The following is a 27703-nucleotide window of genomic DNA, read 5'->3' as shown; positions in this document are numbered from 1 at the left end:
GGCTTAAATGATAAAATAAGAGGGTATATTTAAAGTTAGCATGACAATATAGATATACTTTAGGAATAAGAATATCATTCTTATTTAAACTTCTGATGCAGTTTGGAATGGAAAGCAGATTTTGTTTCCTGACAAGTAGCTTTGCAGAGTGGTTCACAGGGGGTCCATATTTTCCCATCCCCTTCCTCCTAATCCTTCTCTGGGAGCAAACAGGATAATCTTTTGATCTTTCTGCTTTATTGGCAATGTATATGGTGTGGCTAGAAAAATATGAGGCAAAAATGAGGCAAAGAATGGCTCCTTTACATTTTGCACTGTCTTGCTTTAAGGACTCAGTGAAATAAGGTATGGAAAAAGTACTTCAAAAAGAATAAAGTGAAAAAAAAAAGAGGGAAAAAAAAAGAATAAAGTGGTTTACAAATGATCTCTTAAGCACAGTTTTGATCATGCTCAAAAACCCTTTGAGCCTCCATTGCCCATAAAACAACAGGAGCACCTGGCATTCAAAGTCATCCACACTTCCTCAGCCTCTTCCTTCTCTGCTGCTTTAGCACAAAGACAAGGTCCTCTCGCACCTGCGCCTCTCACCTTCCCTCTGCTGGGACCATGCACCCTGCACTACCCATTCTTCCATCACCACCACCAACACACCCCACCCCTGCCCATGTCTGGGCCTCCAGGAGCCTAGTTTTTCCTGCCTGGAATCCATTTCCTTCTCATATCTGCCTCTTAAAAGTCTGCTCATTTTTCAGGACCTCCCTGGTGGCCCAGTGGGTGGGACTCCATGCTCCCAATGCAGGGACCCCAGATTCGATCCCTCGTTGGGGAACTAGATCCCGCATGCGTGCCGCAACTAAGCCCGCATGCCACAACTAAGACCCAGAGCAGCCTAAATAAATAAATCATAATTTTTAACAAGCCTGCTTATTTTTCAAAGTTCTTCTCTTTCAGGAAGCCTTTTCAGGTAGCCTCCCGCCCCATCCCCACACACACCATCAATCCCATTTCAAATGTATCCTTCCTACCCCCTCAACTCCTAAAGACTTCATACCATATTCGTATCATTATGCCTTCTGACCTCCTGTACCACTTCTTTGCTGTAATTTTTTTAAAGCGTGTGTAATAGTGGAAGCCAAGCTCTGATTAAGAGACCAGGTGATAAACTCCCAGAAGGCAAGGAAGACACCTGGACATCCACTTCCCATAGGTTTCCTCAGTGCTTGCATAGGATTGAACCCTTTGCAGGCACTCCTGGATGCGTATGCCTCAGCTGATTTGACTGCCATGGTTGCTGGGGGAGATTTTCTGCTTTAAATATCTAGTTTAGGGCTTCCCTGGTGGCGCAGTGGTTGAGAATCCGCCTGCCGATGCAGGGGACACGGGTTCGTGCCCCGGTCCGGGAAGATCCCACATGCCGCAGAGCGGCTGGGCCCGTGAGCCATGGCCGCTGAGCCTGCGCGTCCGGAGCCTGTGCTCCGCAACGGGAGAGGCCACAACAGTGAGAGGCCCGTGTACCGCAAAAAAAAAAAAAAAAAAAAATCTAGTTTATACTTTTAAATAGGTAGTAACTGTAGCATGAACAGTCTTTGAAACTATAAAATCTCTCCTTACGATGGCCTAGACAGCCGTGTCCACGCAGCACAGGTACAATCATTCTAAAGTAATACCTTGGTGAATTTGATTACAGAGAAGTGTTGATGTTTGCAGAGAGCTTACTGCCTGCCAGGCATTGTTCTAGGTGCCTGGTTAAATATATTCCCGTTTAATACTCAGAACAATCTTAAGAAATGAATACTGTTATTAGCTTCTCCACCGTATAGATGGAGAAACTAAGACCCAGAGAAATGTAAGGACACAGAGCAAGGCAGCAAAGATTAGATGCAGAGAGTCCAGCCTCAGAACCGGAGCTGCACTCTGCTCTATTGTGTTTCATGTAAAAGTGCCCCAAATGACTTGACTACTTTTGCTGCTAAACTGATCTTTATTCTAAGCTACCTAAACCTTATCTTACTTGAGCTTGAAAGGAAGGCCACAAAAACCCCCTCTTCCACACTTCCCACTGTGCCTGCCCCTTGGGACTTCTGCTTTTGTGTTCCATTCATCTCCCCAACATCTAACAACCACTAAAGAAGCAGCAGAGCTTCCTTCAAATGTAAACTGTGGTAAGTACCAGGTTGTTTGGAACCCAAGGAGCTACTGAATCAGTCACTGTTTGCTGCTCCCTCTAACAAATATTTCTTTGAGATCCTTGAATGACTCAATCACACATCCCACACCTGCTGCCCTGAGATCTGAGCTGTGCTGGGAGTACACAGTGTCAAAGGGTGAGCCCATTTATAGACTCAGTTAGTACAATGATGCACTAGTGAGGAGAAAACAACCCTCATTTATGTAACATTGAAAATTCAGGATGGGTAAGCCAGACGAGAACCCAGGAAATATAAATATTGAAACATGACAAATGATGATACAACAATATTATTACTAACCAAGGTACAAACATCTCTTTAAAACGGTGCTACAAAATGTTTCATCATATTCCAAATCAGTTTCCCTCCTGGAGTCATAGGTCATGAACCTTCTGAAAGTGAATACAAAATTTATGTGAACTTACATATGTTTTTTTTTTGGCCAGAAGACCCACAGGTCTTACGAACTTGAAAGCCCCAGTCATGAGGCTTTCTCCTGCCAAAAGGGCTTTCTCCTGCTGCACAGTGACTGGGGTTAGAACCACTAAGTCATGATGTCTAGGACCAGCTTTTGGTCCCACTGTGCAAAATCCTTTCAAATGGTCTGGTTTAGAAGTGTAAGTATGTCTGTGCCTCTACTGGAACTCCCCCCAGCAGAAGCGACACGTCTTTTAAGAGAAAAAAATCATAACACAGATAATGTCCTTCCTACCAGGACCCAAAAGGTGACCTTGACTGTTCTCAGGTTCTATTGACTACATAATTCTTATTGACTGCCACGTGGTACCTACAGAAATACGAACCTTCAAAGGCCATTTCACGTACTAGAGGAGGAACTGTAGTGACAGAATTTGTAAATGAAACTGCTTTTCATTTACACATTGTTTACATTCCTCCAGAGCCAGATCCCATCCTTTCTCTTCTATCACAGTCTAAACTATTCCCTGTACACAACTCTTTTCTCTGCCACTCCCTTGCTCTGAGTGCCTGTTAGTATGTCTGAAATTTATTTTCAAATATTTTGGCACAGTGTGATGTTATATACACAGTAGTCATGTTAATCTATCCTGTACACGTAGACAGTTGATTTAACCAGGATTCCCACTTTCCAGAGGGTGAATTAGCATTTCAACAGAAGGTCCACATTCCAGGAATTCAGCGCTGTCCATCTTCCAGCAATACCAAAGACTTCCTTCCTTAGCATAATCGTGGTAAAATGGGCTCCCATGGGTGAAATCTTAGGTATTTAAGTCGCGGGATTGGCTAAAGCATGCATTCTCAGTGGGAGACATATATTCCGCAACCGGGCAAAATTTGTTTGTTTGGGGAGGGGTAAAAAAAGCTTGAAATATTGCGAGGGTTTCACGTTCTTCCAAAGCACAACCCTACCTGAAAACATCTTATGCCTTAGTATTTAATTTCTCTCAAGTTAAATTGACTTAAAATTTTCACCTTTGGGTGTAGTAATGAAAAAATATGTGGAGGAACATCTGGCTAAAATATTTTAACATCCTCTACACCCTGTAGGAATACAGAATATAGCCAATTCTCTGTCCTTTATTTTTAGGATCAGTGAGTATGTTAGCTCTAGGCTTGTCGTATGTGACGTTTATCATGTTGACGTACATTCTTTCTATACCTAATATGCTGAGAGCTCTTATTAGGAAAGGATGTTGAGTTTTTGTCAAACGTTTTTTCTGCCTCTATTGAAATGATCATATAATTTTTATCTCTCATTCTGTTCATGCCCTGTGTCACATTTATTGATTTGCATATGTTGAACAATCCTTCCATCCCAGGGATAAATCCCACTTAATCATGTTGAGTCCTTTTAATGTGCCATTGAATTTGGTTCGCTAGCATTTTGTTGAGGATTTTTGTATCCACACGCATCAGGGATACTGACCTGTAATTTTCTTTTCTTGTAATGTTGCCTGGCTTTGATAGCAGGGTAATGCTAGCCTCATAAAATGAGTTTCAAAGTGTTCCTTTCTCTTCAATTTTTTGGAAGTGTTTGAGAAGGACGGGCAAAATTTTTCTTTAAATATTTCGTAGAATTAACCTGTGAAGCCATCTAGTCCTGGGCTTTTATTTGTTGGGAGATTTTTGATTCCTAATTTAATCTCCTTACTGGTAATTGGTATGTTCAGATTTTCTATTTCTTCCTGATTTTAGTCTTGATGGGTTGTATGTTTCTAAGAAGTTTTCCATTTCTTCAAGGTTTTTCAGTGTGTTAGCATACAATTGTTCATAGTAGCCTCTTACGATCATTTGTATTTCTTTGGTATCAGTTGTTATGCTTAATAGTGAAAGGTTAAAAGCATTTTCTCTAAGATCAGAAACAAGACAAGGATGTCCACTCTCACCACTTCTATTTAACATAGTACTGGAAGTCCTAGACACAACAGTTAGGCCAAAGTAAATAAATAAATACATAAAAGGCATTCAAATTGGGAAGGAAGAAGTAAAACGATCCATTTGCAGATGGCATGATCTTATATACAGAAAACCCTAAAGACATCACCAAATAGCTGTTAGAACTAATAAATTCAGTAAAGTTTCAGGATATAAAATCAGCTCACAAAATCAGCTGCATTTCTATGTACTAACAATGAACTATCTGAAAGAGAAACTGAGAAAGAAATCCCCTTTACAATAACATCAAAAACAACAAACTATTTAGAAATAAAATATTTTTAGTATCAATGCCCTAGATTTGATCCCTGAACTGTCCTGTATTCTACCACCGATTCTAGGAATACTTGTTTGCCTGATGGAGGCATTGTTGCTACGCCACCGGACACTGCATGGTCTGGCCCTGCCCACCTCTCTGAACACATCATATGGTTTAAATCTCCCTCTCATTCCCTTAGCTTTAGCCCACTGACATTTCTCACCCGCGTTACCACACTTGCTCTTTGCTCTACCTGGAGGGCTTTGGTTCCACCTCCCAGAATATGCAATGCCCTCATCATTCCATTGTCTGATCAGAAGTTGCTTCTTTAGAGAGCCTTTCCCTAAGAAACTCAGCTAGGAACTTCTTTGGTGGCGCAGTGGATAAGACTCCGTTCTCCTGACACAGGGGGCCCGGGTTCGATCCCTGGTCAGGGAACTAGATCCCACTTGCATGCCACAACTAAGAGTTTGCATGCCATAACCAAGGGGCCCACATGCCACAACTGAGGAGCCTGCGAGCCGCAACTAAGACCTGGCACAACCAAATAAATAAATATTTTTAAAAATCTATAAAAAAAGAAACAGCTAAAGTAGCCCCTTTCTAGGCACGCACCATTACACTAACTTGAATAATGGACTTCAACCCTCTTATCACTCTCTGAAACTGGCTTATCACCATCCAAAGCGTTTATTTCCTGATTTATTTCATTACTCTCTCTCCTCAACCTGACTGAAAGCTTCTGAAGTGTGGTAACTATTTCTGTCTATTTCGGGGGTGCAGTGTCTGGCACCTACTAGGTACTAAGTACTTTATCATTTATTTGTTGAATAAATAAATGATAAAGTACTTTTTGTGTACTGAAACTGGTTATGTTAATAGTGCCCCTTCAGCTGAATATTAAATAACCTCATCTCCCTCTTAAGCTTAATATTCACCTACAGATGCTCCTTTAGGCTAAGTCTTTTCTAGGCAAACTCTTGTTTCAGAAAGCAATTCTCTCTCGCAGGCTAGTTTTTCTGAAAATTATCACATCAAAACTTTTTTTCCTAAAGGTTTGTTTCAGTTAAAGGAGGGGACTTTCCCAGGTAGAAGCACCTAAGTGACTACTAAGAAAATGGTTCTAAGAATTCTTATCTATCATATTTTCATTAGCCAGGTGCAGACAAATTGCACGAGGGTTGTGGGGAGGGGGAGAATCTTTGAACTGACACTAGAGATGACCAAATTTCCTGAAGGCCTTTTGAAGAGGAAACTCTGAGTAGGCAGGCAGTATTTTCTAACACTCTTCTGATATGCAGATATCAGATATATTTGTTCAGAAGCCTTCAGGTGAGTGGTTGTTTGGGATATGCGTCCCTGTTTAATTAAGGAACCCATTTCCTGGGACTGAGTAGACACTAGATGGGTATCTAAGTTTCAGAAAACCCCGGCTGAAGTGACTGGAGCTATTGGCAGACAAGGCCAAAGTGTTTATAAGCAAGGAGTTAAGTTTCTTCTTCTGGCTGCAGAGGAATGACAGACACCATGTTTCGGTCTATTGAGATTTTTTTTTTCTTTTTCCAAACTTCCCCACCCAGAATTAACATGAATTTGGCACTGTCTTGACAGAAATTTCAAACAGAAAATTGTGACGGGTTTTGCATGCGCGGAAAGGCTTGATATATGTTCTCCTCTGTTCAAGCAGGCAGGGTATATACTATGCTATTTAACGTAATTGAGCTCTACTATTAAGAACCTTTATCAAAGAATGTACAAGATTTTCCCCCTGCTAGTAGCTTGCCAAGCTCATACAGTCAGAGAAACCAGAATCCGAGAATGGGTGATGCATTTTGGAAGGAAATATAATCATAAAGCGAAACTGCCTGAACTGTGGAGGTTATTTTCTTAGACTGAAGGGGGAAAAGAGAATCCAGAAAAGGAGGAAAAAAGAAATTTGAGGGAGAGAAAAAGTGTGACTTTACAGTTCTGTATTCATAATATTTAGTGTGCACTCTAGCAAGTATTGCGGAAGTCTAAATTCCCTTGAAAATTAATCATGGGACTATAAATCCTAACAGAGGGGAATAGAACTATGCTGCTATGGATTGAATTGTGTTCCCCCAAATTCCTTTGTTGAAGTCCTAACCCCCGATGCAAACTATATTTGGAGATAGGGCACTTAGGAGGTAATTAAGGTTAAATTAGGTCATAAGGGTGGTGTTCTATAGAACTGCTAAGAAGAGGAAGAGAGAGATATCTCTCTCTGAACACACACAAAGAAGAGGTCATGCTAGCACACGGTGAGATAGTGGCCACCTACAAGCCAGAAAAAGAGGACTCACCAGAAGTTGATACCCCAATATCAAACTAAACCCATTGGGAACCGGGCCGCACAGCAGGAGGTGAGCAGCGGGCGAGTAAGCGAAGCTTCATCTGCCACTCCCCATCGTTCCCCATTGCTCCCATCCACTCCCCACCGCTCCCCATCGCTCCCCACCGCTCCCCACCGCTCCCCATCGCTCCCCACCACTCCCCATCGCTCCCCACCGCTCGCATTCCCACCTGCACCACCTGCCCCATCCCGTCCATGGAAAAATTGTCTTCCACGAAACTGGTCCCTGTTGCCAAAAAGTTCGGGGACCACTGGACTTTAAGCCACCCAATCTATGGTATTTTGATATACTAAGACAAGCTAAGACAAATTTCCCACCCTCCACTTCTCCTGGTGGGCTGACAGAAGTTGCTAAGCCCTGAATCATAAATGAGGCAGCTTTCTTTATAGAGCTTGAAAGACCAGCCTTCCTGCTTAGAGAATGAAGTGCTCCTTCCAATGCTATGTGACATGGGTTACAGGGAGTAGTATTCACTTATTGTAAGTTATCCCTCCCGCACACACACACAAAGTGGTAAGATTAATACTAAGAATAGTAAGGTATTTGGGAGACAGTCTGCCAATACCTATCAAAATGTAAAATACATACACAAAATGTAAAATACATATACCAAAAAATTGGGACAAAGGTCCCGATTACATTTCAAAGAATTTATCCTTAAAAAGTCCACTCACCTAAATGTGCAAAGATGGACACATAATAATACTCACTGCCACATGGTTTGTAATAGAAAAATACTGGAAGCAGCTGAATTGTCCATCAGTAGAGCACTAGTTAAGTAAATTACGATATAGTCATATGCTAGAGTATTGTACTACAGTGAAAAAGAATGGGACATTTGTATATATGTCTGTGCCCATCCTCGGTCGGTTTACCCTCACAAATCATCCCCCTGTTCTTCTCTGTATCATGGGAGAGCCCACCAGCTCATGCTGCATCCCATGTCTGCTGGTACCTGCCTGTGCTTGGCCAATGGAAAGCTCTTGAAAGATATTTGAGGGGCAGTATTTCTGACTGCAACTCTGTCTCTATAGAGCTCAGATCCCACTGGACAGAGCCACTGCGGCTCTGGCTTCCTTCTGGTGAGACAAGCCCCCAACTCTTCCCTTTGACCCACCACAGTAGGGAGGTAATAGCTTTACGCTGTTGCTCACGTCTTGGTTGCCTCATCATCCTCTGTTTGACTTCTCAGCGATTCTATAACCTGTGTAACCAGTTCCATGTATTAAGTTCTCTCTTTTGAAGCCCTCAGACACAGTGCTGGTATGGAACAGGAACAGGGTCAAGGGGAGAAGCAACCTTTGGAACACTGTAGTGGATGCTCCTTTCTGCATGAAACAACGGGATATCTATCCATAAACGTGTATTTGTACATGATCTGAACAATCATACAAAAATCATTAATAGTAGAAGCTTCTGTAAATGGGCAGTGGGGGTCTGAAGCAAAATGGAAATTTACCCTCCACCGTATATGTGTTAATACTATTTGAATTTTTACCATATGCAGGCATTTAAAAAAGCTTAAACTTAGTTAAGCTAATAAAAATACTTTTCAATTTATGCTGTGATTTTTAGTTTAAGAGGGCTTTCTCTTGCATGACTACGTTTGGACCTATGACCCTGAGGCTGACAGGATGAAGGTCAGAGAATTTCTATCCCACAGAAGCTATAATGATCATGTCACTCCCGTGCTTAAACCCTCCAGCGCTTGCTATGGTTTTTTGGAGAAAGACTAGAATCAATTACACTTTGCAGCCTCACCACTGTCCACTCGTCTCTGTAGCCTCTTCCAGCCCAAGCAGCACCTTGCTCTCTGTGTACCAGCCTTACTGGGCTTCTCCTAGTTGCTGGAAATTACAACTCTCTTCCTCTCACCTCGAGGTCTGCTGACACCCTGTCCTTCCTGCCCAAGGGCTATCTTCTCACTACTAGTTAATATACATGAGATGTGGCTTAAAATCATACTGGCTCAGTTGCTCCAACTGTAACTTATTTCTTTCCATGTATTTATATTTGTGTGATTGTTCGATTAATACCAGCTTTCAACGAAAGCGTTATTTTAACGAATGACTGACAATGTTGAAGTCACACTACGCTTGAGTGGGAAACCATAACTAGCCCTTACTGACCCCTGGCAACACTTCCAGATCCTTAAACAATGGGTGACTTACTCAAGCAGAAAGTGCTTGCCTTTCTGCACGTTATTTTTAAAGCAAGTACATGTCCATTTCTGTACAGAGTCTATAACACCTTGAAAGTCAAATAGCTTTGTGTAGAATATTAATAGTTAAAATTGTGTTTGTTAATGAAGAAACGGGCAAACATTAATAAAAGAAAATCAATAGGCTAACTGCATATTTCTCCTCTTTTCTTTCTGTTCCTTCTCCTACAAGATCAGAAAAAGATTTACTAACAATGAAATAACAAGGAATATGTTCTTGTTCTTCTAGTTAATAACCTTTCCTCTACGTAACCTCAGAACTCGTATTTCCAGTTTTCAGGTGTGGGAGCTCAGGTGTAATATGTTCTAGACATTCAATCAGTCACTTCAGAGCCCACTGTGTGCCTGGTCTCCCAAAGGACCTAAATCAATCCCTGTCCTGCGTTTCAGGCATTTCTGTTATAATGATGATTATAAATGGCCTCCTGTATCAGGTGCTTTGCTGCTGTGCTAAAGAGTGGAAGTGTTTTCCTCCTGGGCTTCCCAATATTCAGGCACCATTTCTTTAAGCCATACAAATGGCTGAAACCGAAGCAAGGGCCATCAGAAACACGTGCAGTGAAAATGTGTTCAACATGGGGTCAAACTCAAGAGTTCAGGGAAGAGAAGATGAGGGTCATCTGATTAGGTGTCACCTAGAAAGTCAACATCACACGTCTCTGGTGCCCAGAAACAGAAGGTTACATTTACGGGACACTCTGTTCAATGGCCCCTGCCAGTGAAGGATCTGTCACAGGAAGATGGATGTAGTCTGTCTGCCAAGTGAATGTTCAGACGTTTCCACTTGGATTCAGTCCCGAATGCCCGGTCCCTTCCAATCCAGGCGTAAGGTGAACTCCAGCTTCTGAGTGTTCAGGGCCTGCTACTCACTGTAGTGGGTCACATGGGAAGAGCCAGGGGGACTGGCCAGATTGCTCCAAGAATATAACAAACGACGTGACGGATAACTCAGAGTGTCTGTTTCCTGGCAGTGGGTGATTAATAAACAGCCCACGGTCAGGCCCCGACATGCAGTCAATACACAGGCCCCGACATGTAGAGTCAATACACAGACTTATCTTGTGACTCTAGACAAATGGTGCCCCGGCTTTTCTCAAGATGACAGTGAATTACACTCCCTCCCACTCTCTCTCTCTCTCACACACACACACACACACACACACTCACACACATACACACACCACCACCACCACTATTACTATTATTTATCAAATAGTTACAGGGAGGCCAGACGCTGAGCTCAAAGTTTCAAGGAATATCATAGGAAAATATATGATTCCTGCCCTCAGGAGCTTGTAGTCCCGACTTACCTTGGGCTTCTATAAATGTCTCTACGAGCACCTCGAATAAGAATGATAACAATAGCTAGAGTTAACGAGCACTTACTACGTGCTAAACACTATGTTGAGTGATTTACATGTTTTATCCAATTTAATCCTCATAATAACCCTCATAACCCTCTGAGGGCGGTATATTTTTATCCTCACTATACTGATTAAGACACCAAACAGAAACACAAATAAGTTAGTTAAAACTTGCCCGGGGTCATAGAGGCAGGATGTAGTAGATGTGGGGCTCAAGTATAGGAGTCAGTCTGGCTCCAAAGCCTGGTATCTTACTTACTCCCCGAGAATAATCAGCGCTGTAATTTAGTAAATATTTCCTATGGCCCAGGCACTGTGCTGAGTTATCTTACATGCATTCCTTTATTTAGCGCTCACAATTAGTGATTAATCTCATTTATGGAATACTTTTTAAAATGCTTTCATTTGCTCCTTCCCACATTTCTGTAATAGCAGTACTATTTTTATCTTACAGATGAGCAAACTGAGGCTTAGGCAGTCATAAAACTTTCCCAGGGTTAACACTGCGGGATTCAATCCTTGATCAGTTTTCTCCAAGGCCTGACTCCTGCACATTAGCGTTATATGACAGTTCAAGGAAAATGCCTTCAGATAGTATCCCAGACAAACATTATCCTGAGAAAGACAGTAATACTGCCATTTATATAGTGCTTAACTACTAACACTCAAATTTACTTGAGTCCCATGGTCAGTCTAGGTGCTAGTAGCTCAGATTGTAGGTGTCAAACTGAAGTTCAAAAGCTGAGGGGCAGGGCTTCCCTGGTGGCACACTGGTTAAGAATCTGCCTGCCAATGCAGGGGACACGGGTTCGAGGCCTGGTCCGGGAAGATCCCACATGCCTCGGAGCAACTAAGCCTGTGCGTCACAACTACTGAGCCTGCGCTCTAGAGTCTGCAAGTCACAACTGCTGAGCCCACATGCCTAGAGCCCGTGCTCCACAAGAGGAGCCAGCGCAATGAGAAGCCCGCGCACCGCAATGAAGAGTAGCCCCCGTTCGCTGCAACTAGAGAAAGTCCCTGTGCAGCAACAAAGACCCAACACAACCAAAAATAAAAATAAATAAAATTTTAAAAAATGAATAAAATCTATCTTTAAAAAAAAAAAAGCTGAGGGGCAGGTCTAGAGTCATACCACTTTGTCCCCACTCCCTGACCGTCATTCTTTCACTAGTTCACTTAAAAAGCCACCATGCTCTGGAGAGAGAAAGCTGAATAAGACCTTCTGTCTTCTGTAATTCACAGTCAGAGCAGAAGAGCTGAATTCTTTCCCTCTAAATATTTTCTACTCTTGTGTATGGATCCACTTGGACCTCCTGGTGGAAAGATGTGGGTTTGAAAGGGCAGATACTCTGACCCCTGCTGGTAATACTTGCCCCTGGGGCCACTCTTCTGATTCTCTTCACCTTCGTCTCCTTGAACTCTGGTGAAAAGCAGAAATTGACCTTCTCAGGAGACAGAACTGAACACTTGGCCCTGTTGGGGAGACTGGCTCTGCAGTGGTTTTTCAGCATCCGCAAGCAAAGAGTTCTGGTAGCAACCTGAGAGCAAATCAGTAAACTGCAAGCCCTCAGAATGGGTCTACACTTTAGACGTCATCAGGTCCAACTTTCAGATAAGCAGCTGGTGGGAGTGGATGGGGGAGACAAGAACACTTCAGGAAAAGCACCAAACTTCCGCCAACAGCTTGGGGGCGGTGGAAAGACCTCGAAGAGGCAACTCCAGAAGTTCAGTAGGTAGGACAAGAAGGTACCAATGACCCTTTGATGATGATGGTGTTGATGAAGAAAACAGCTGCGAGTGTATCCCACAGCTTGCAAGGTGTTTCCTGCCCTAGGCAGGAAGTTTTCCTGGGCTGATTATCTCTGGCTCTAACTACCCCAGGCAACAAACGGTGAAGAGGAAAAAGCATGGGCTTTAGGACCAGACAAGTTAGAGGAGTTTCTTCTACATGTCTATGCAACCTTGGAGATTAATGACTGCAAACTCCCAGAGCAGTGCAGTGCGTGAATAAGAAGGCTTGTTATTGGAGGGCTCAGAAACCGCTGAGAAGGGGATCAGACAAGAGTGGAATACGGTGTCTGGGACGCACTGCAGGCTGCGCCCGGATCTTGGCTGAATCTGACTCTCGGGGTGGAGAAGCCCAGCACAGCAGCTACCCAGCGTGCGCCCAGCCCTCCCACCGCCGGCCGCGGCTGCCAGGAGGCCGGCCGCTGGCGGGAAGGGGTCAGGAAACCTCAGAGCCGCGCGTAGACAGCAGCCGCCTTGTTCCGCAGCCCGGTGGCTATTTTTTTTTTTTTTTTCCGCCTCCCAGGGGCCAGACATCCCTGTCCCAGCACCGCCCACCGCGCCGCCCCCCCCCCCCCCCCACCGCGCCGTTTCTTTCCGCCCTGGCTCTGAAAGCGTTAATCCCGGACCCCAGCCCCACTCCCCCGCTCCCGCCCAAGGTTCCTAAAAAAGAAACGTGCAAACTTTGGTCCAGATAGGGAACGAATGATCAAAGCAAAGCCGATACTTCCTGTTGCCGGGACACTATATATAACGTGATGAGTGCACGGGCTGCAGAGACGCACCGGAGCGCTCACCCCGCAGCCGCCGCCTCTGAGCGCCTGAGGTTTCCCGGGGACCACAATGAACAAGTTGCTGTGCTGCGCGCTCGTGGTAAGTCCCTGGTCCGGGGACGCGGGCACCGGTGTCCCGGGCGCCTGGGGAGGCTTCTCGCCTCCCGGTCTCTCGACCTCCCCGAGGATTGATGGGGGAAAAGCTCGACTTGCTTCCTCTCCCAGGAGAGATTTGGGGTCAGGTTGGAACAGGAGACCTCTTTCAAGCTGATTGTGCTTCTCCTAGGGTGTCCCTTTACACTGGAAAGTTCCTGCTGGGTTTATGGAGAAGAGACGAGCTCTGGACCGTTTTTATTTGAATGATTTTTTATCCATTCTATTTATTGTCTCTCTTCATCTCAGATGGTTCATACCATCTTTGCTTAGTTAACCTGAGCATCATCGTCATTATTATTATCGTTAGCAATAAAGTGGTCTCTTAGAATCAAGATAAGTTGGGAGATGTCAGTTTTCTTAAAACTATTGTAATTAGAATAAAGTTTGGATGCAGTGAATATATGATACATCATTAGGCTCATTCCCCACTTAAGCAAATGCTATAGGAAATTTTGAATAAGTGGCACCAGAGAAAAGATCACACATGCACACACATTCTTTACTGTGCAGTTTAACATTTTACTAACTTTTTATTATCAAAATGGGATATTTCAGTTCTCAATTTCAATGTACTGTGAGATAATGTTAATTAGGTTCTAAAATATATTAAATAATTGAAGTTCAGCACTAAATAGAGCTAAAAGTTATTTTACACATACAATTTGGAAAAGAAGGAATCTCTGTAACTTTTAGCTTCTTTTTTTGTCTTTAATTTGGATGTTGACCAATCAAATTAATAAGATTTGTATGTAGATTATTCTATGACCAATGTCTTATTTCCTTTATGTCACCAGAGTGTGGAATGCATTGAGACATGAATCAGACATTCATGAAAGGACAGGAAAATCCATATTTAAGCCACATATGTGTTTTGGAAGTTGTTGCAGGAACTGCGTGAATATCAGTGTCCAACCCACAAAGAGTGAATGGAAGGCTAGGAAGTCTTCCAATGAGTTCCTGGGATACACAAACATAAATAAGTAAATAAATAGACAAGTCACTAAAGAAAAGGTAGATTAACAGGAGTCCACACTTACGTATGCTAATCTTATGCACCACAACAGCTAATACCTATATGTGTATGTGTGTATGTATATTATATAAAATAACTCCACCAATATGGATAGTAGGGAGAACTTTTTAAAAAGTGAAGCTTTATTAAAACAGGACACATAGAGAATTGCACAAATCTTAAGTGTCTGAGTTTCTCAAAGTGAACACCTGTGAGCCAGCGCCCAGATCAAAGAACACCACATTACCAGCACCCTAGAAGCTTCCTGGGCTTTCTCCCTGTCACCACTACGGCTGTGGCTAGAGGAATCAATATTCTGACTCCTAATGCCAGAGATGAGTTTTGCTTATATTTGAACTTTACATAAATGAACTTTATGTACTTTTTTGTATCTGTTTGCTTTCACTTAAGGTTCTACTGTGAGATCGTCTCCAGTGTTGGATGTACAAGAGCGCATCCATTTTCACTGCTGTGTAGTATTCCATTGCGTGGCTACACCACAACTGACTTAATCATTCTAGTTTTTGGCTAGTATAAATAATTCTGCTATTAAAATGGGTACCCTTTTATTCTTCCTAGCCTTTTATATGCTCTCAAAGATTTAATTCATATTAAACATATTATCAGTAAGTTTTACATTTTAGAATTTCCATTAAATAATATATATACTTAATAGTAAGTGTTTCAAAATAATAAGTAGACAAATGTTTTGATATCTGGTCTGTATATGGTTGAAGATATATATTTAGATAATACAGCATCTACTAATGGTCGATGATACAGCATTATCAAAAGAGAAACCTTTTATTGTCTTGAACACAGTAAATACTTTAAATAGGAATGATTTCCCTTTCCCTTTCTGTAGTTTCTGAGATTGACTTTATTTTATAAATAATTGAAAAAAGATACTTTGTACTTACACATGAAGAGTCCAAATGCCCTTTTGTAAACACCAAGATGTAGTTCTAAGAACTGGAAGCATTACAGCTATTTAGTCCTTTGTACCAGGCATGCCACTAGGCACTAGGGACAGAATGGAAAACATGGACACGATTTCTGTCCCCATGGACCACATAGCCTAATGGGAAAAGCAGATATTGGATGTATAATAAGAATAACAAAAGGAGAAGCACTAGGTGACGTGGGAACATAAAAGATCCTGCCTTCCAGGACCTCATAAAGAAAGTTGCTGTGCAGTGGTTACGAACTCGGTTATTTTGGATCAAAATTCAAATACCAGGACCACTGCTTACTTGATGAAAGATCGTGTGGCAATTTACATGTCTCTTGAGTTTTAGTTTTCTATAAAATAGAGATAATAATATGCACACATGCAAGATAACCCCATAAAGTTCCTGTTCCATATCAACACTAGCTTCTAGCCTTATGCTCACAGATAACTGTAGGGCGCTCTAGACCCAAGTGAATTACGTACACAAAGTGCTGACGAAGCTCATGGGAGGGAGAGATGGCCACCAACTATTACCTTGAAGGAGCAATAGAATGTTTCACTGTTGGAGATAAAATCAAGGCATCCTGAATCTAAGAAGTGGAAGAAGGTAAAATTGTGAGGCAAAGTACAATTCTAGATTCTTTTTTCGGTACACGGGCCTCTCACCGTTGTGGCCTCTCCCGTTGCGGAGCACAGGCTCCGGACGCGCAGGCTCAGCGGCCATGGCTCACGGGCCCAGCCGCTCCGCGGCATGTGGGATCTTCCCGGACCGGGGCACGAACCCGTGCCCCCTGCATCGGCAGGCGGACTCTCAACCACTGCGCCACCAGGGAAGCCCCCAATTCTAGATTCTTTTTGTGAGAGCAGAGGATATGCCTGTAAGCAAGCACTGAGGGGGTGTGGTCATTAGGACTAATGCCATAGTCATGGGCTTTCTGGAATGCTCACTGATGTAGCTAATTAGAGACCTACTCTGCGAGATGAGGTGGTCACATCACCAAGTTATTTCTTTCATGGTTGCTCAAGGAGCCTCCCTAGACTAGGAACATCCTGGTCTAGGACTAGATTTTAACTGGTGGCTGAAACGTCCCAACATGGAGCTCTAGAACCATCCATTGGCCTTCTCAAAGCTAAGCTCTGAATTAATGTGAGACACTAGGGCTTGGGGTTGGGGGGCGGGGTGAAGCACTGGGGGGGGTAGTAAATGTTTTTTCTCTGGACAACTGCCTGATGTGTCCCTCCTCCTTTTGTTGTTGTTTGTTTTGGTTTCCTTCCCTTCCCCCAGTGGTTGAGTATATCTGTCTAGCCTTTTTGTTTGTTTGTTTAAGTGAATGATAACTCTGAAGTTTTGGGGAGAATCTAACATATACTCAGTCCACAACAGTCCTGAACCTCTGACCCTAGCAACCTTTCTGGCCTCTATCACCCATGAACCGTCAGCACAATTCCTAATTTCAATCTGGTCTTTAATTTTACTTCTTAGGTTAAAACCACAGTTGTCAAATTCCACTGGTCAGGGAAGAAGGCTTTCTGTGCCAGATGTTTTATCCACTTAGTTCTAGAAGGAGAGCTATGGCAGTGTCTATCAAAGGGGCGCTAAGCACACACTCAAATATTCTTGCTCTCCTACCCACTAACTTGCCAGCTGGGTTTTGCTCTAAGCAACTCTCAGCCCCCCTGCCTGCATGTTCCCTTTTTGTGAAAGCTTTCTGTGAAAAGCATTATTTCCTTTTGTATCTTGTTGACCAGCAGTATTTCCTTTAGCCTGAGTTTCTCCTTTGTGGCCCCAAAAAAGAGGACTGGAAAGTATATTTCAGAGAAAGAGTAATTTTGTAAAGAATTATGTTTGCATTATTCAACGCCTTACCTAATGATGCTTGGCTACCCCTGATGTTGTTACTATGGAGCAGAGATGCCAACATTATCTGTGTATTTGAGTGTCTTACCCTGTAGAGCAGTAGCTCTCCATCAGATCAGACTTCTTCCATGCACTTATTAAAAAAACCCTTTGTGGGCTTCCCTGGTGGCACAGTGGTTGAGAGTCCACCTGCTGATGCAGGGGACACAGGTTCATGCCCCGGTCTGCGAAGATCCCACATGCCGTGGAGCGGCTGGGCCCGTGAGCCATGGCCGCTGAGCCTGCACGTCCGGAGACTGTGCTCCACAACGAGAGAGGCCACAACAGTGAGAGGCCCGCGTACCACAAAACAAACAAACAAACAAACAAAAAAACCCTTTGTAACAACTCCCTTGCTCTCCTGAAATGAAATTTAGAGCGCCTATATTTTACCTACATACAGAATTTTAAAAAATCAATATACTGGCATAACTATACTATAAAGGAGAAATAAAAAGAAAGTAATTTATAATAAAATAAGCTTCACTAGAAGACTTAGTGAAGTAATGTTATATTAGCATCTTTACATAGAATTGCCATGAACAGACTAGGAGGAACAAAGATGGGAGCACACGTGTCACATTGGGGTTCAAAACCATGATCAGTCCTGGCTTTGGTGCTGTGATTTTTTGAATGGAGAACAAATCTTGCTAAAGTTTGAAACAAAACAAAGTACAACCGTCTATCAAATTTTATGTTGTTAAATTCCTAGAAAATTCAATATGTATAAAAATCATGCGAAAACCACTTTATATGTATATACATATGTATACGTGTTTGTGTATATATATTTATATATATTTACATATGTGTATATATGTGCATGTATATATATGTGTGTGTGTATATAAATATATAAAATGGAGTTCAAATCCAGGCTCATATAATGATATATATATATATTTTTTTAACTTAGATCACTTATATCAGTCAACAGGACATTTGAAAGTATGTGGGACATGGGATTATTCTTGATCATTGGGGACATTTAGCAGCACATAGAAACTGTGACAACAGAAATCGCCCACAAATTTCCAGAACTTCTAGGGGATAGTACTACACCTGTGGTAAACAAAATATGAGCTCTTTGCAGACATAAATTTTCATGTGATTCATATTTATAGCCCCCAGGTCTGCACAGTGCCTGACGCTAAATGTGTGTTTGCTGAGTCAAAGGAGCTACGGTGAGATTTGCTGGGGTGTGTGTATAACCTACCAGCAATTTCCATGGAGATCCCAACAGAATGTAGCTTACTGCCAGAGATCTAACATTTTAATGTTAGCTTTGATCTCTTTCAAAATATAAATATAACACCCTACCCACCTGACCAGTATTTTAAATATTCTTTTGTCCATTTCTACTATGAAGATACATACCAATACCGTCGTGGAGGTCCATTCTTAAGAGAGCAACAAAAATGAACCAGATTTATATGTATACCCTTGCAGGTGCTACCTAACCTCAGCTGAATCCCCTTTTTGACCTTCCTATCAAGTGTTCATTCTTGGTTTGATAAATTTGATACATTCGTAAAACATCCCATGGAGATGTCAAATAGGCATTTGGATTCAAAAAAGTTCAGAGCACAGGGGAAGCCTGGACTTGAGATAAGAAAATCTGGGTCATGAGCATAGAATGGGTTTTTTGTTTGTTTGTTTTTTCTGTTTGTTTGTTTTTAAGCCATAGGGAAGGATATTTCACAGGGCAAGAGAGGAAAGGAGGGAGCAGCTCCAGAGTACATTTCTGATATTGACAGTCAGGTAAACAAAATGCAAATATGAACAGTAATAGCAGCCATGTTTAGAAAAGAAAACAAAAATCAAAATAAAACTTAGCAACCCACAAGAGCAGGAACTAGTCAATCAGAAATCCTAGCAACATCTGTAAACTATCTATGCAAGAAGAAAGAGTGAGGTATAGCCAACTTGAAATACACACGGTATTTTTATGTGACATGTAATTAGTTTTTGGAACTCACTACCACAGAATATTTATTTTGGGGTAACTAGCATAGAAAGTCTAAAAAAAGAATTCTTTTAGACAGTTGTAGGGATAAGAATAGTGTTACAACACATTAGGTAAGAAGCTGTGTGGTACCCACTCCCTCTCACATTTACCTGGCCTTGCTAAATGAATGTTCCAAAGGCCAGAACAGTCTACAGACACACTAAAATGGTTTCTCTCAACTACAAGGTGACATAACTTTCCAGGTGCTTGGGTAGGTTTTTTTTTTCACCCTAATTTCTCAGAAGCACCTGAATCAGCCAGACCATAAATGGATAGAGGATGCAGGAGGAAATGAAAGGTCATTTCTGAAGGTCATACTTCTAAAAAAGTAGTGTGCTCCAAAAAGCCCTGATTTATTACTTTCTTATTGGGATTTTTAAAAAATCAATCTCTTTAGTATTATAGTTTTAATACTGTGAAAACATTGTGTAATTTCCTTGAAGCATCTTCCTTAAAACTAAAAAGAGCAGTCTTAGGATTTTCACTACAATTTAGTCTGCACCTTGGAAGCATTTTCTATAAGAGCCTCTTAAATAAGTAGGAAACTCTGTGTCAAGATGAATTTAGATTTAAAACAAGATAGTAATTCATCTAAGCTTTGTGACCGCCTTTAGTAAATTCAGTTTTCTTCTCTGGTCTTTGATCCCCAAACCTCCCTTCCCATGTAATGGTACTTTCTTGTTCAAAAAAACTATTTTTTATTCTTAGAAAATATGGATATCAAGACCTTATTCTTTAGAAAGCCCCCCTCCACCATCAGTTGGCATCACCACCAACACCAACAACACCACCAACAAAAGTAATTTAGGAATTCATTTGTGGGGTGTAATGACAGTAAGAGCTCTACAACAGCAGACAAGAAGCAAGGGATCTTATTTCTCAGTTTTGCCTTAGATTCTGAGGTCCAGCCAGTGACTTCACTTCTCTGAGTCTTACTTTGTTCATCTCTAAAACAGGGGTGTTGGACCAGGTGATGTGTGGAAGGTCTGCTTTGGTTTTAAGTCTTTGTCATTAAAAAATGAATCAAGATTTTTTACTATATACCTGCTAATATTCCAGACATACAAAGATCAAATGGACTTAGTTATCTATGCAAAAAGTATACCAAAGAAATTAAAAAAAAAAATCTATTTTGTTGCAATTGTCAAAGTTTCTTCTGCCCAATTGGTTTCATTTATAAGAAATTCTGTTTAAATCAATGAGATCACAAGAGGAAGCAGCTTTTGAAATGTCGCCTGCTTTTAAGTAGCAAGACTAGATCTGGGCTTTAGGATCACAGATTATTCTTTTAAACTAAAAACTATTTTTTCATTCTGAAACAAGTCCTCTTTGTCTTCAGCTAGCATAGAAGCCATTAATGTGTGTATTTTCATATCCCATATAGTTAGAAGCCAGGTCTAAGACATTCCCTCAGGACTTACTAAAGCAGTATAATTATGGTCACCAGCAATCTCCTTAGACTCCTTTTGAGCAGAGTTTTCAATCTGTATTCACAAGGAAGTACTCAACAACTGCATACTGCTCTTTGGAATAAGTGTCAAACATTCAGGTGAAATAAGCATGATAATGGGTGGGTTGGCATGACCATTAAATACTGCACTGGAACTCTACATGGGCTGTTAGACACATCCCTCTGCTCCCACACTGTTTCCTGTCTCTTCTAACATCCAGTAAAAGGAAAAAAATCAACTAGATTGTGCTAAAACAAAGGTCAACTAGAAAGTGTGAGTGATGGTTACTGCACAATGATGTAGTCGTTAGTGCCGTTTGTAAACATTTTCCATTCTCCTCCCTTTCAGAAACATGGTAAGATTGTAGTTCTTAGTTTTCTCTGGGGAGCAAGGGGGTAGGGGTGTGAATAGTTCTGGCAATGACTTGTGAGTGTAAATGATAGAAGTCACTTCCACATTAGAGCACTTAATTGTCCATATATGACCCCCAACATTTTTTTCCCTTTTCCTCTTTCACTGCAAATAAACCATGTTCCAGGTATTAATTTCTATATCATCCTAGGTCCTGGACAGACGGCAATGCTAACAACCTTCATTTTCACAAAAATCCTCGAATGTGGAGATTGGTATCTATTTTACAGGCAAGGAAACTGAGGTTCAGAGAAGTTAAGTAATTTTCCCTGAGGTGACCTGGCTGAGAAGTATTTTCTGTCCTGTAGGAGCTTACATCTAGCAGCTGAGTCCCGTGAAAAATACCCATAAGGCAGAGCAAAGCTTCTGGGTTCCTTCAACCAGAGTTCTCTTGTCTGCCGGGGTTAAGAATGTCCTGGGATGCGGCTCAGAGTCATATCCTTGGTCAAAGTGATTGCAATGTATTTTTTCATCCTTTTTTCAGCTCCTCCTTCAGCTGGAGGGGGTCACCATGTTTTTGTCTTTGTTTTTTCTGTTGAAATTAAATGTCCTGGCCTCCTTACTGGCTTTGAATTCTAAGTCCAGACCCATTAGGGTATAGAGCATGAGGCAAACGCTTTATATTTTAGCTCCTCATTAGAAAAGTGCAATCCTAGGGAAGCAAGAGCGGGTGAAAGAAGAGTAAGCAAAAAAGGAAGGCAACTTCAAGGGGGTGCATCACTGAGAAGCCACTACTTAGTATTAAGTGCAACTGATTGCTCAGTCTCACAAGACCATCTTCCAGAGAGCCTGTGTGAACTACTGCATTCCAGGACAGAAGACAGAGAAGAATTGATTCACAGGGATAAAAGATAGATAGATAGACAGATAGATGACAGATAGATAGGGGAGGGGATGGGATGGCATGGATGGATGTATGGACGGATAGACAAAATATAGATCTTACTGAATTTTACATTGTGTCATAGGTGATCATTTATATGCCTATCTCGTTAGCAATACTGCAGGTTCCCCGGGGGAATAGTCAATTGTTAAAGGCTTAGGTTCAGACAAGATTGGATTTGAATCCCAGCTCAGATGGGTACTAGCTCTGTGACTTTTGACAAGTCACTCAACTTCTCTGAGACTGTTTCTTCATCTATAAAATGGGGTTAATACTATCACCTCAGAGATTGGAGGGGATGGATGACAATAGCATGTGAAGAAAGGGCTCAGTATAGAGCCTATTATGTAATGATGTTATAATATACTATGTTATTATTATTCAGCATATCACCCAGGGCTTCCAGTATGATGTTTTGCATGTTGTAGGCACAAGATAAATGTCTACATGTTTAAATCACATCCTGTTTTATTCCATTTCCATTTCTAGTTTCTATTCCATTTCATAACCACCATGGTTGTTTTTTTCTAACTTTCTCTCACGAGCTGCCCTTGACCATATATTGATTGGGCTTCAATCTAGATCATTAGCAACCAGACTGACTCATAGGATGATGTGAGCAATGTATTATCTTTGAGGAAAGGTAGATATAAAATGGAATTTAAAAATTGATGTTCAAAAATATCAACATACTAGGGCTTCCCTGGTGGCACAGTTGTTGAGAATCCGTCTGCCAATGCAGGGGACACGGGTTCGTGCCCCGGTCCGGGAAGATCCCACATGCCGCGGAGCGGCTGGGCCCGTGAGCCATGGCCGCTGAGCCTGCGCGTCCGGAGACCGTGCTCCGCAACGGGAGAGGCCACGGCAGTGAGAGGGCTGCGTACCGCAAAAAAAAAAAAAAAAAAAAAAAAAAAAAATCAACATACTAAAATGTATTGCCCATTCTGAGCTCAAAATGTCAGGGACTGTAGCTGGAAAACTGAACTAGTGATATCACCCTTGTGCTTGTCAAGTGGGCCTGAATGGACATAATTATAAGGAAAATTGCAACCAGCCCTGTTGTTGAGTTGAAATTTTCAGAATTGATGCTATATCTCAAATCTGGTGATTAATAGAAGTCCAAGAGAAGAAATATTAAGATCTGAGATCCAAAATGTGGGAGATTTCTACACATCTCCCTCGGGAAGTCTGAAGTGTTTACCTGCATTACAAGTTCTTTTGTCTTAGAGATTCTCTCATTTATTTGTTAATCTATCAAATGTTAATTACCTATAAACTCCTCTGAAGCAGCACAAGCCTCATAAGCAACTCTGTTCTGACAATTCTGGTTGATTCCAAACATAAACAAGGTACTGCTAATTAATTGAAAAAGCCTCCAAACAACTAGAGGAAACTTCTTGAAGGGAACCGAAAAAAACTCATTTAAAGTTAAGTTTTACCTGGAGACAGTTCTTCAGCCCCAAGGGAAGCAAAAGAGTGTAAAATTTGGCCCAGTGATTCATCTAATAAATCATAATTGCTTGTGTTTCCTTTCTCCTGTTTACCTAGCAAAAGCTGTTGGCAGCAAATCAGTTCCTAGTAGATGAACAGATTTTAATGCATTTGCTCTACATCCTGACCTAGAGACCTAATCCTGGCTATTGTGGAAATTATTAAGCAGTGGTAGACCCTCAGGTGGGGAACTGGCAGCAGGAGATAAACCTCTCAAATGAGCTACCTGCTTTTTTACACACTTACCTTTCAAATAGAAGCTAAATACAAATGGAACGGTACATGCAAAATGCCAAGCAAAATGAAAGATGCTTAAAAAAAAATCTTCCTTTAAACAAATTCTGTCATCACTATCATTTTACAGATGAGGAAGCTGCAGATTTTGTCCTTGTCCTTGAAAATTTATCCTTTACAAGGATAAAGGAAAATTTATCCTTTATCTGTGTCTGTAGAATCACCAGTAATCCTAATTACACATAGTAGGTACTCAATATCTATTGAATTGAATAAAATTAAAATAGATATATTGGATACGTGCTATGTATAAGACACCGTGCTAAGCATTTAAGGTGTATGGAAACAAATCCTTTTCTGTCTGAGCCCTCTAAGCAAATCTGTGGAACTGCCTTGAAATATTTTACTTAGACCAAGCAAGTGATACAAGTTGGGAAGATACTGAAACTGATTTTAAAAACAAGTCAGAGATGCTTTTTCTGGAGATGATTAAGAATAGGATCGATAATCGACTTACGGCATATTTTAGGTGTGTTACTCCCTACTGAACAAGAAACTTCAAAATGTCTCCTAAAATGAGACTGATTCAAAATGTCCCCCATTTCCCACCTCCTATGTAATTAGCATTTGTAATAATGACTCATTCTTGTCTGGAATCTTATTCTTTACCAGGTTTATTTGTGTCCCTTTACTAATTTTAAAACAATTGTATAGGGATAGATAAAATTAGGATTATTCTCATTGTAGAGGTAAGATAATGGCCAAGGGTTATTAAGCTGGTGGTCGAACTGAGCTTGGAACCCTGGCATGCAGGTTTCCAGCTAAAAGTGCTCCTGTAAATTCACATCAATCTAATGGATCTAAAAGCTGTACGCTTTTTAGATATTCTTATACATTATCCATTTAGCATTCTTCTTGAAACTTTCTGTGATATCCCTACTTTTTTTTCTCTCTTTTTCATCCCATCTTGCAAATGTCTGTAGGTTCCAAAGGTAAACATTTTAATCTTTTTTTTGCTTCTGTACAATATCCTTGGGTAATGCCATCCTATTCTCTGTTTCTAGAGCCATTTACGTGTTCATAACCCTGAAATCTGTGTCTTTAGCTGCGTTTCTATCCTGAATACCCAATACACGTAGTTAAGTGTCTACTCGACATCATCACTTGAGTCTCATAGTTGGAAGATCCAAAACTAAATTCATTGTCTTCCTCCATAACTGTTTCCTCCTCCTGCTGTTGGTAATTAATGGCAACACCACATATCTAGTAGTCAGAATTCATGGGCATGTTCTCTATTTGCTATTTCTAGTACCTCCCTCCCCATGCAATCAGCTAATATATCATACCTATCCCTTCCTCTCCTCCTTACCACTGTCTAATTTCAGCTTCTCCTCATTTCTGACCTGTTTCTCTATTGAGCCTTTTCTTGATCCTCTTTTTCCTCTGTTTTACCTCCAATTGTTTTGCAGTGATTTATGAGTATTTTACATCAGCCGAGGCTTTTGGATGAATGTTCTAGCAAACAGGAACATTAACTTATTCAACCCCATTGTTTAGCAATATTTCCAGAGCATAGTAATTGTTTCAATAAGTGTTCACTGAATGAATGAATAAATAAATTATTTAAGGAATGGAGGAAATAGGAGAGAAGTTACTACACTATAGGACTATAGAAAGTCAAGTAAACTAACCTTCATAGGAAAAGAGGTTTTTATTTAAAAAAAAAATAAGCTTTATAGTTTATACTACAAGAGATCTTTAGGAAACTCACCATGATATATATCCTGAATGTTTCCTTTCTTGGCTAAGATGAACTGTAAAATACTATGGTTTCCAAACTGACCAGAAGTTTAGCTAACTCTGGAGAGTCCTCAAATAGTTTTCTGTGGCAAAGATCATGACGAGGGATCACAAAAGGAACTCCCAAACCAAGTAGTTATTTCAAGCTTTGTGTGGGTTCCTTTTAATGAATTTTCCATAAACGGAAACCCACCGGGTCACTCATGGTTCTGTATACCAGAGAGAGCAAGCCCAGTGGTATGCGACTGGCTGCATTGCATCATGCAAAAATAAATTTGCTGGAGGAAGTGTATTCTTGTATCCTTTAAGGAGAAGCATATACTGGTAGCCTGCTGTAGTGAAATCACTTGTCATCTAAGAAATTTCCATCTCAGTAACTTTGGACAAGAGCTAGTCTTAGCACAAAGAAAGAAAAATCATCAGTTCATCTAGACTTCGGAAAGGCTTTGGTTGATCTCCTCACTTTCGTGATCTCCTAACACTATGCTCTCGAATCTGAATGAAAAGTTAGCATTTTAGGGCTTACTTTTGGACTGCGCATGAAGGCTATAGCGTAAGTTAGAGCATTTAGTAAATGTTAAAGGATATGGCCAAACAATAGTATTCTATGACACATGTTCTGGGTTTTAATTCTGCCTCTACTAATCACTGTGACCTGGGATGGTTGGTCATTCTAAGACTCATTTTGTAGCTTGTGGAGACTTAATGATGATAATGGTAAAACATCATAAAGTAGGTACCAACCAATGTGTTATAAAGATTATTTTTTAGTTCACCGCCTGGCACAGAGATTTAATGTGTGTTTGTTAGAATGGAATAGACAAAACAGAATTCTACCTTCATATTGCCCATTTTTCTTTCCACTACCATATAACTCCTAAATATGGGGAATTTTGTTAGAAATTTTATGTTTGGGACTAAGAGTTATGTGATTAATTGAAAGATCAGTTAAAGCATTTAATAATAAAAATTATATACCTATATCTTAAATATTTTATTTTGACTTAAAACATTTAAATAAACATTCATTCACCTGTATTTTGAGATATAGTCAAGGCCTTTCTTAGAATCTGTGTTGGCTACCTGGAGTCCCATGCTGTCTTTCTTACAAAACCCTAATCTAAAGTGTATTGCCCATCCATTTCAGTTTTGGAGCTTAAAGACATTTTTGAAATAAATTGATTATATAATCCTTCTGGATGTTTTCCCCATTTTGTTTTTGCAGTTGTCTCAGCTACCTCAGATGCTATAGTAGGGTTCTGTTGTTGTTGTTTTGTTTTTCCATGCATCAACTTTATCAAGTCATCCCCCAAGCATTCAATTTACTTTTCATAGAAAAATAATTTTTTCACACCCATGTTTACTGGTTTACATAATAATTGAGTCTCCCAACTATAGTTACAACTACAGCATATATAGACACATACATACAATGAGCATCAACAGAGTCAGCAGCAAACATACCACCGACTTTTTTAAGAGAGCAAATGGGAGTTGGAATGCTCAAGGAGAAGGCATGGCTAAGAATCCGGCGAGCTGGGGCAGCCCTTGGTTTTACAGAGGGAATGGAAGGCATGGGTGAATCTGAAAACTGGAGGTTGATAAGAGAGTTCTGCAGTATAGGCATAGCTTGGAGATATCGTGGGTTCGATTCCAGACCACCACAATCAAAGGAATATCACAATAAAGCACATCACATGAATCTTTTGGTTTCCCAGTGCATATAAAAGTTATGTTTACACTATACTGTAGCCTATTAAGTGTGCAATGGCATTATGTCTACAAAACAATGTATATACCCTATTCAAAAAGTACTTTATCGTCAAAAAATGCTGTCATCTGAGCCTTCAGTAGGTCATAATCTTTTTGCAATAATAACATTAAAGATCACTGATCACAGGGAAGTCCCTGGCGGTCCAGTGGTTAAGACTCTGTGCTTGCACTGCAGGGGCACGAGTTCCATCCCTGGTTGGGGAACTACAATCTCACATGCCACGTGGCATGGCCAGGGGAAAAAGAAAAAGATC

General features: G+C 41.0%; 2 protein-coding genes across 3 annotated transcripts in view; one reads left to right on the top strand and one right to left on the bottom strand.

Annotated features, from left to right (window-relative positions):
- COLEC10 (collectin subfamily member 10) overlaps positions 1–27703 on the bottom strand; it is a 167900-nt gene that overhangs the window by 128701 nt on the left and 11496 nt on the right. The gene's annotated exons all lie outside the window — the stretch shown is intronic.
- Positions 12676–27703, top strand: part of TNFRSF11B (TNF receptor superfamily member 11b) — a 29669-nt gene continuing 14641 nt past the window's right edge. The window contains exon 1 of the mRNA XM_004265366.4: positions 12676–13481. Within this exon, the coding sequence (XP_004265414.2) occupies positions 13452–13481 (30 nt within the window). The 5' untranslated portion in view covers positions 12676–13451. The remainder of the gene's footprint in view (positions 13482–27703) is intronic.

This window comes from Orcinus orca, chromosome 17 (genome assembly GCF_937001465.1).
Source record: "Orcinus orca chromosome 17, mOrcOrc1.1, whole genome shotgun sequence".
NCBI classification, from domain to species: domain Eukaryota; kingdom Metazoa; phylum Chordata; class Mammalia; order Artiodactyla; family Delphinidae; genus Orcinus; species Orcinus orca.
The sequence above is the reverse complement of the archived record's forward strand: the minus strand, read 5'-3'. Positions and strand labels throughout refer to the sequence as shown.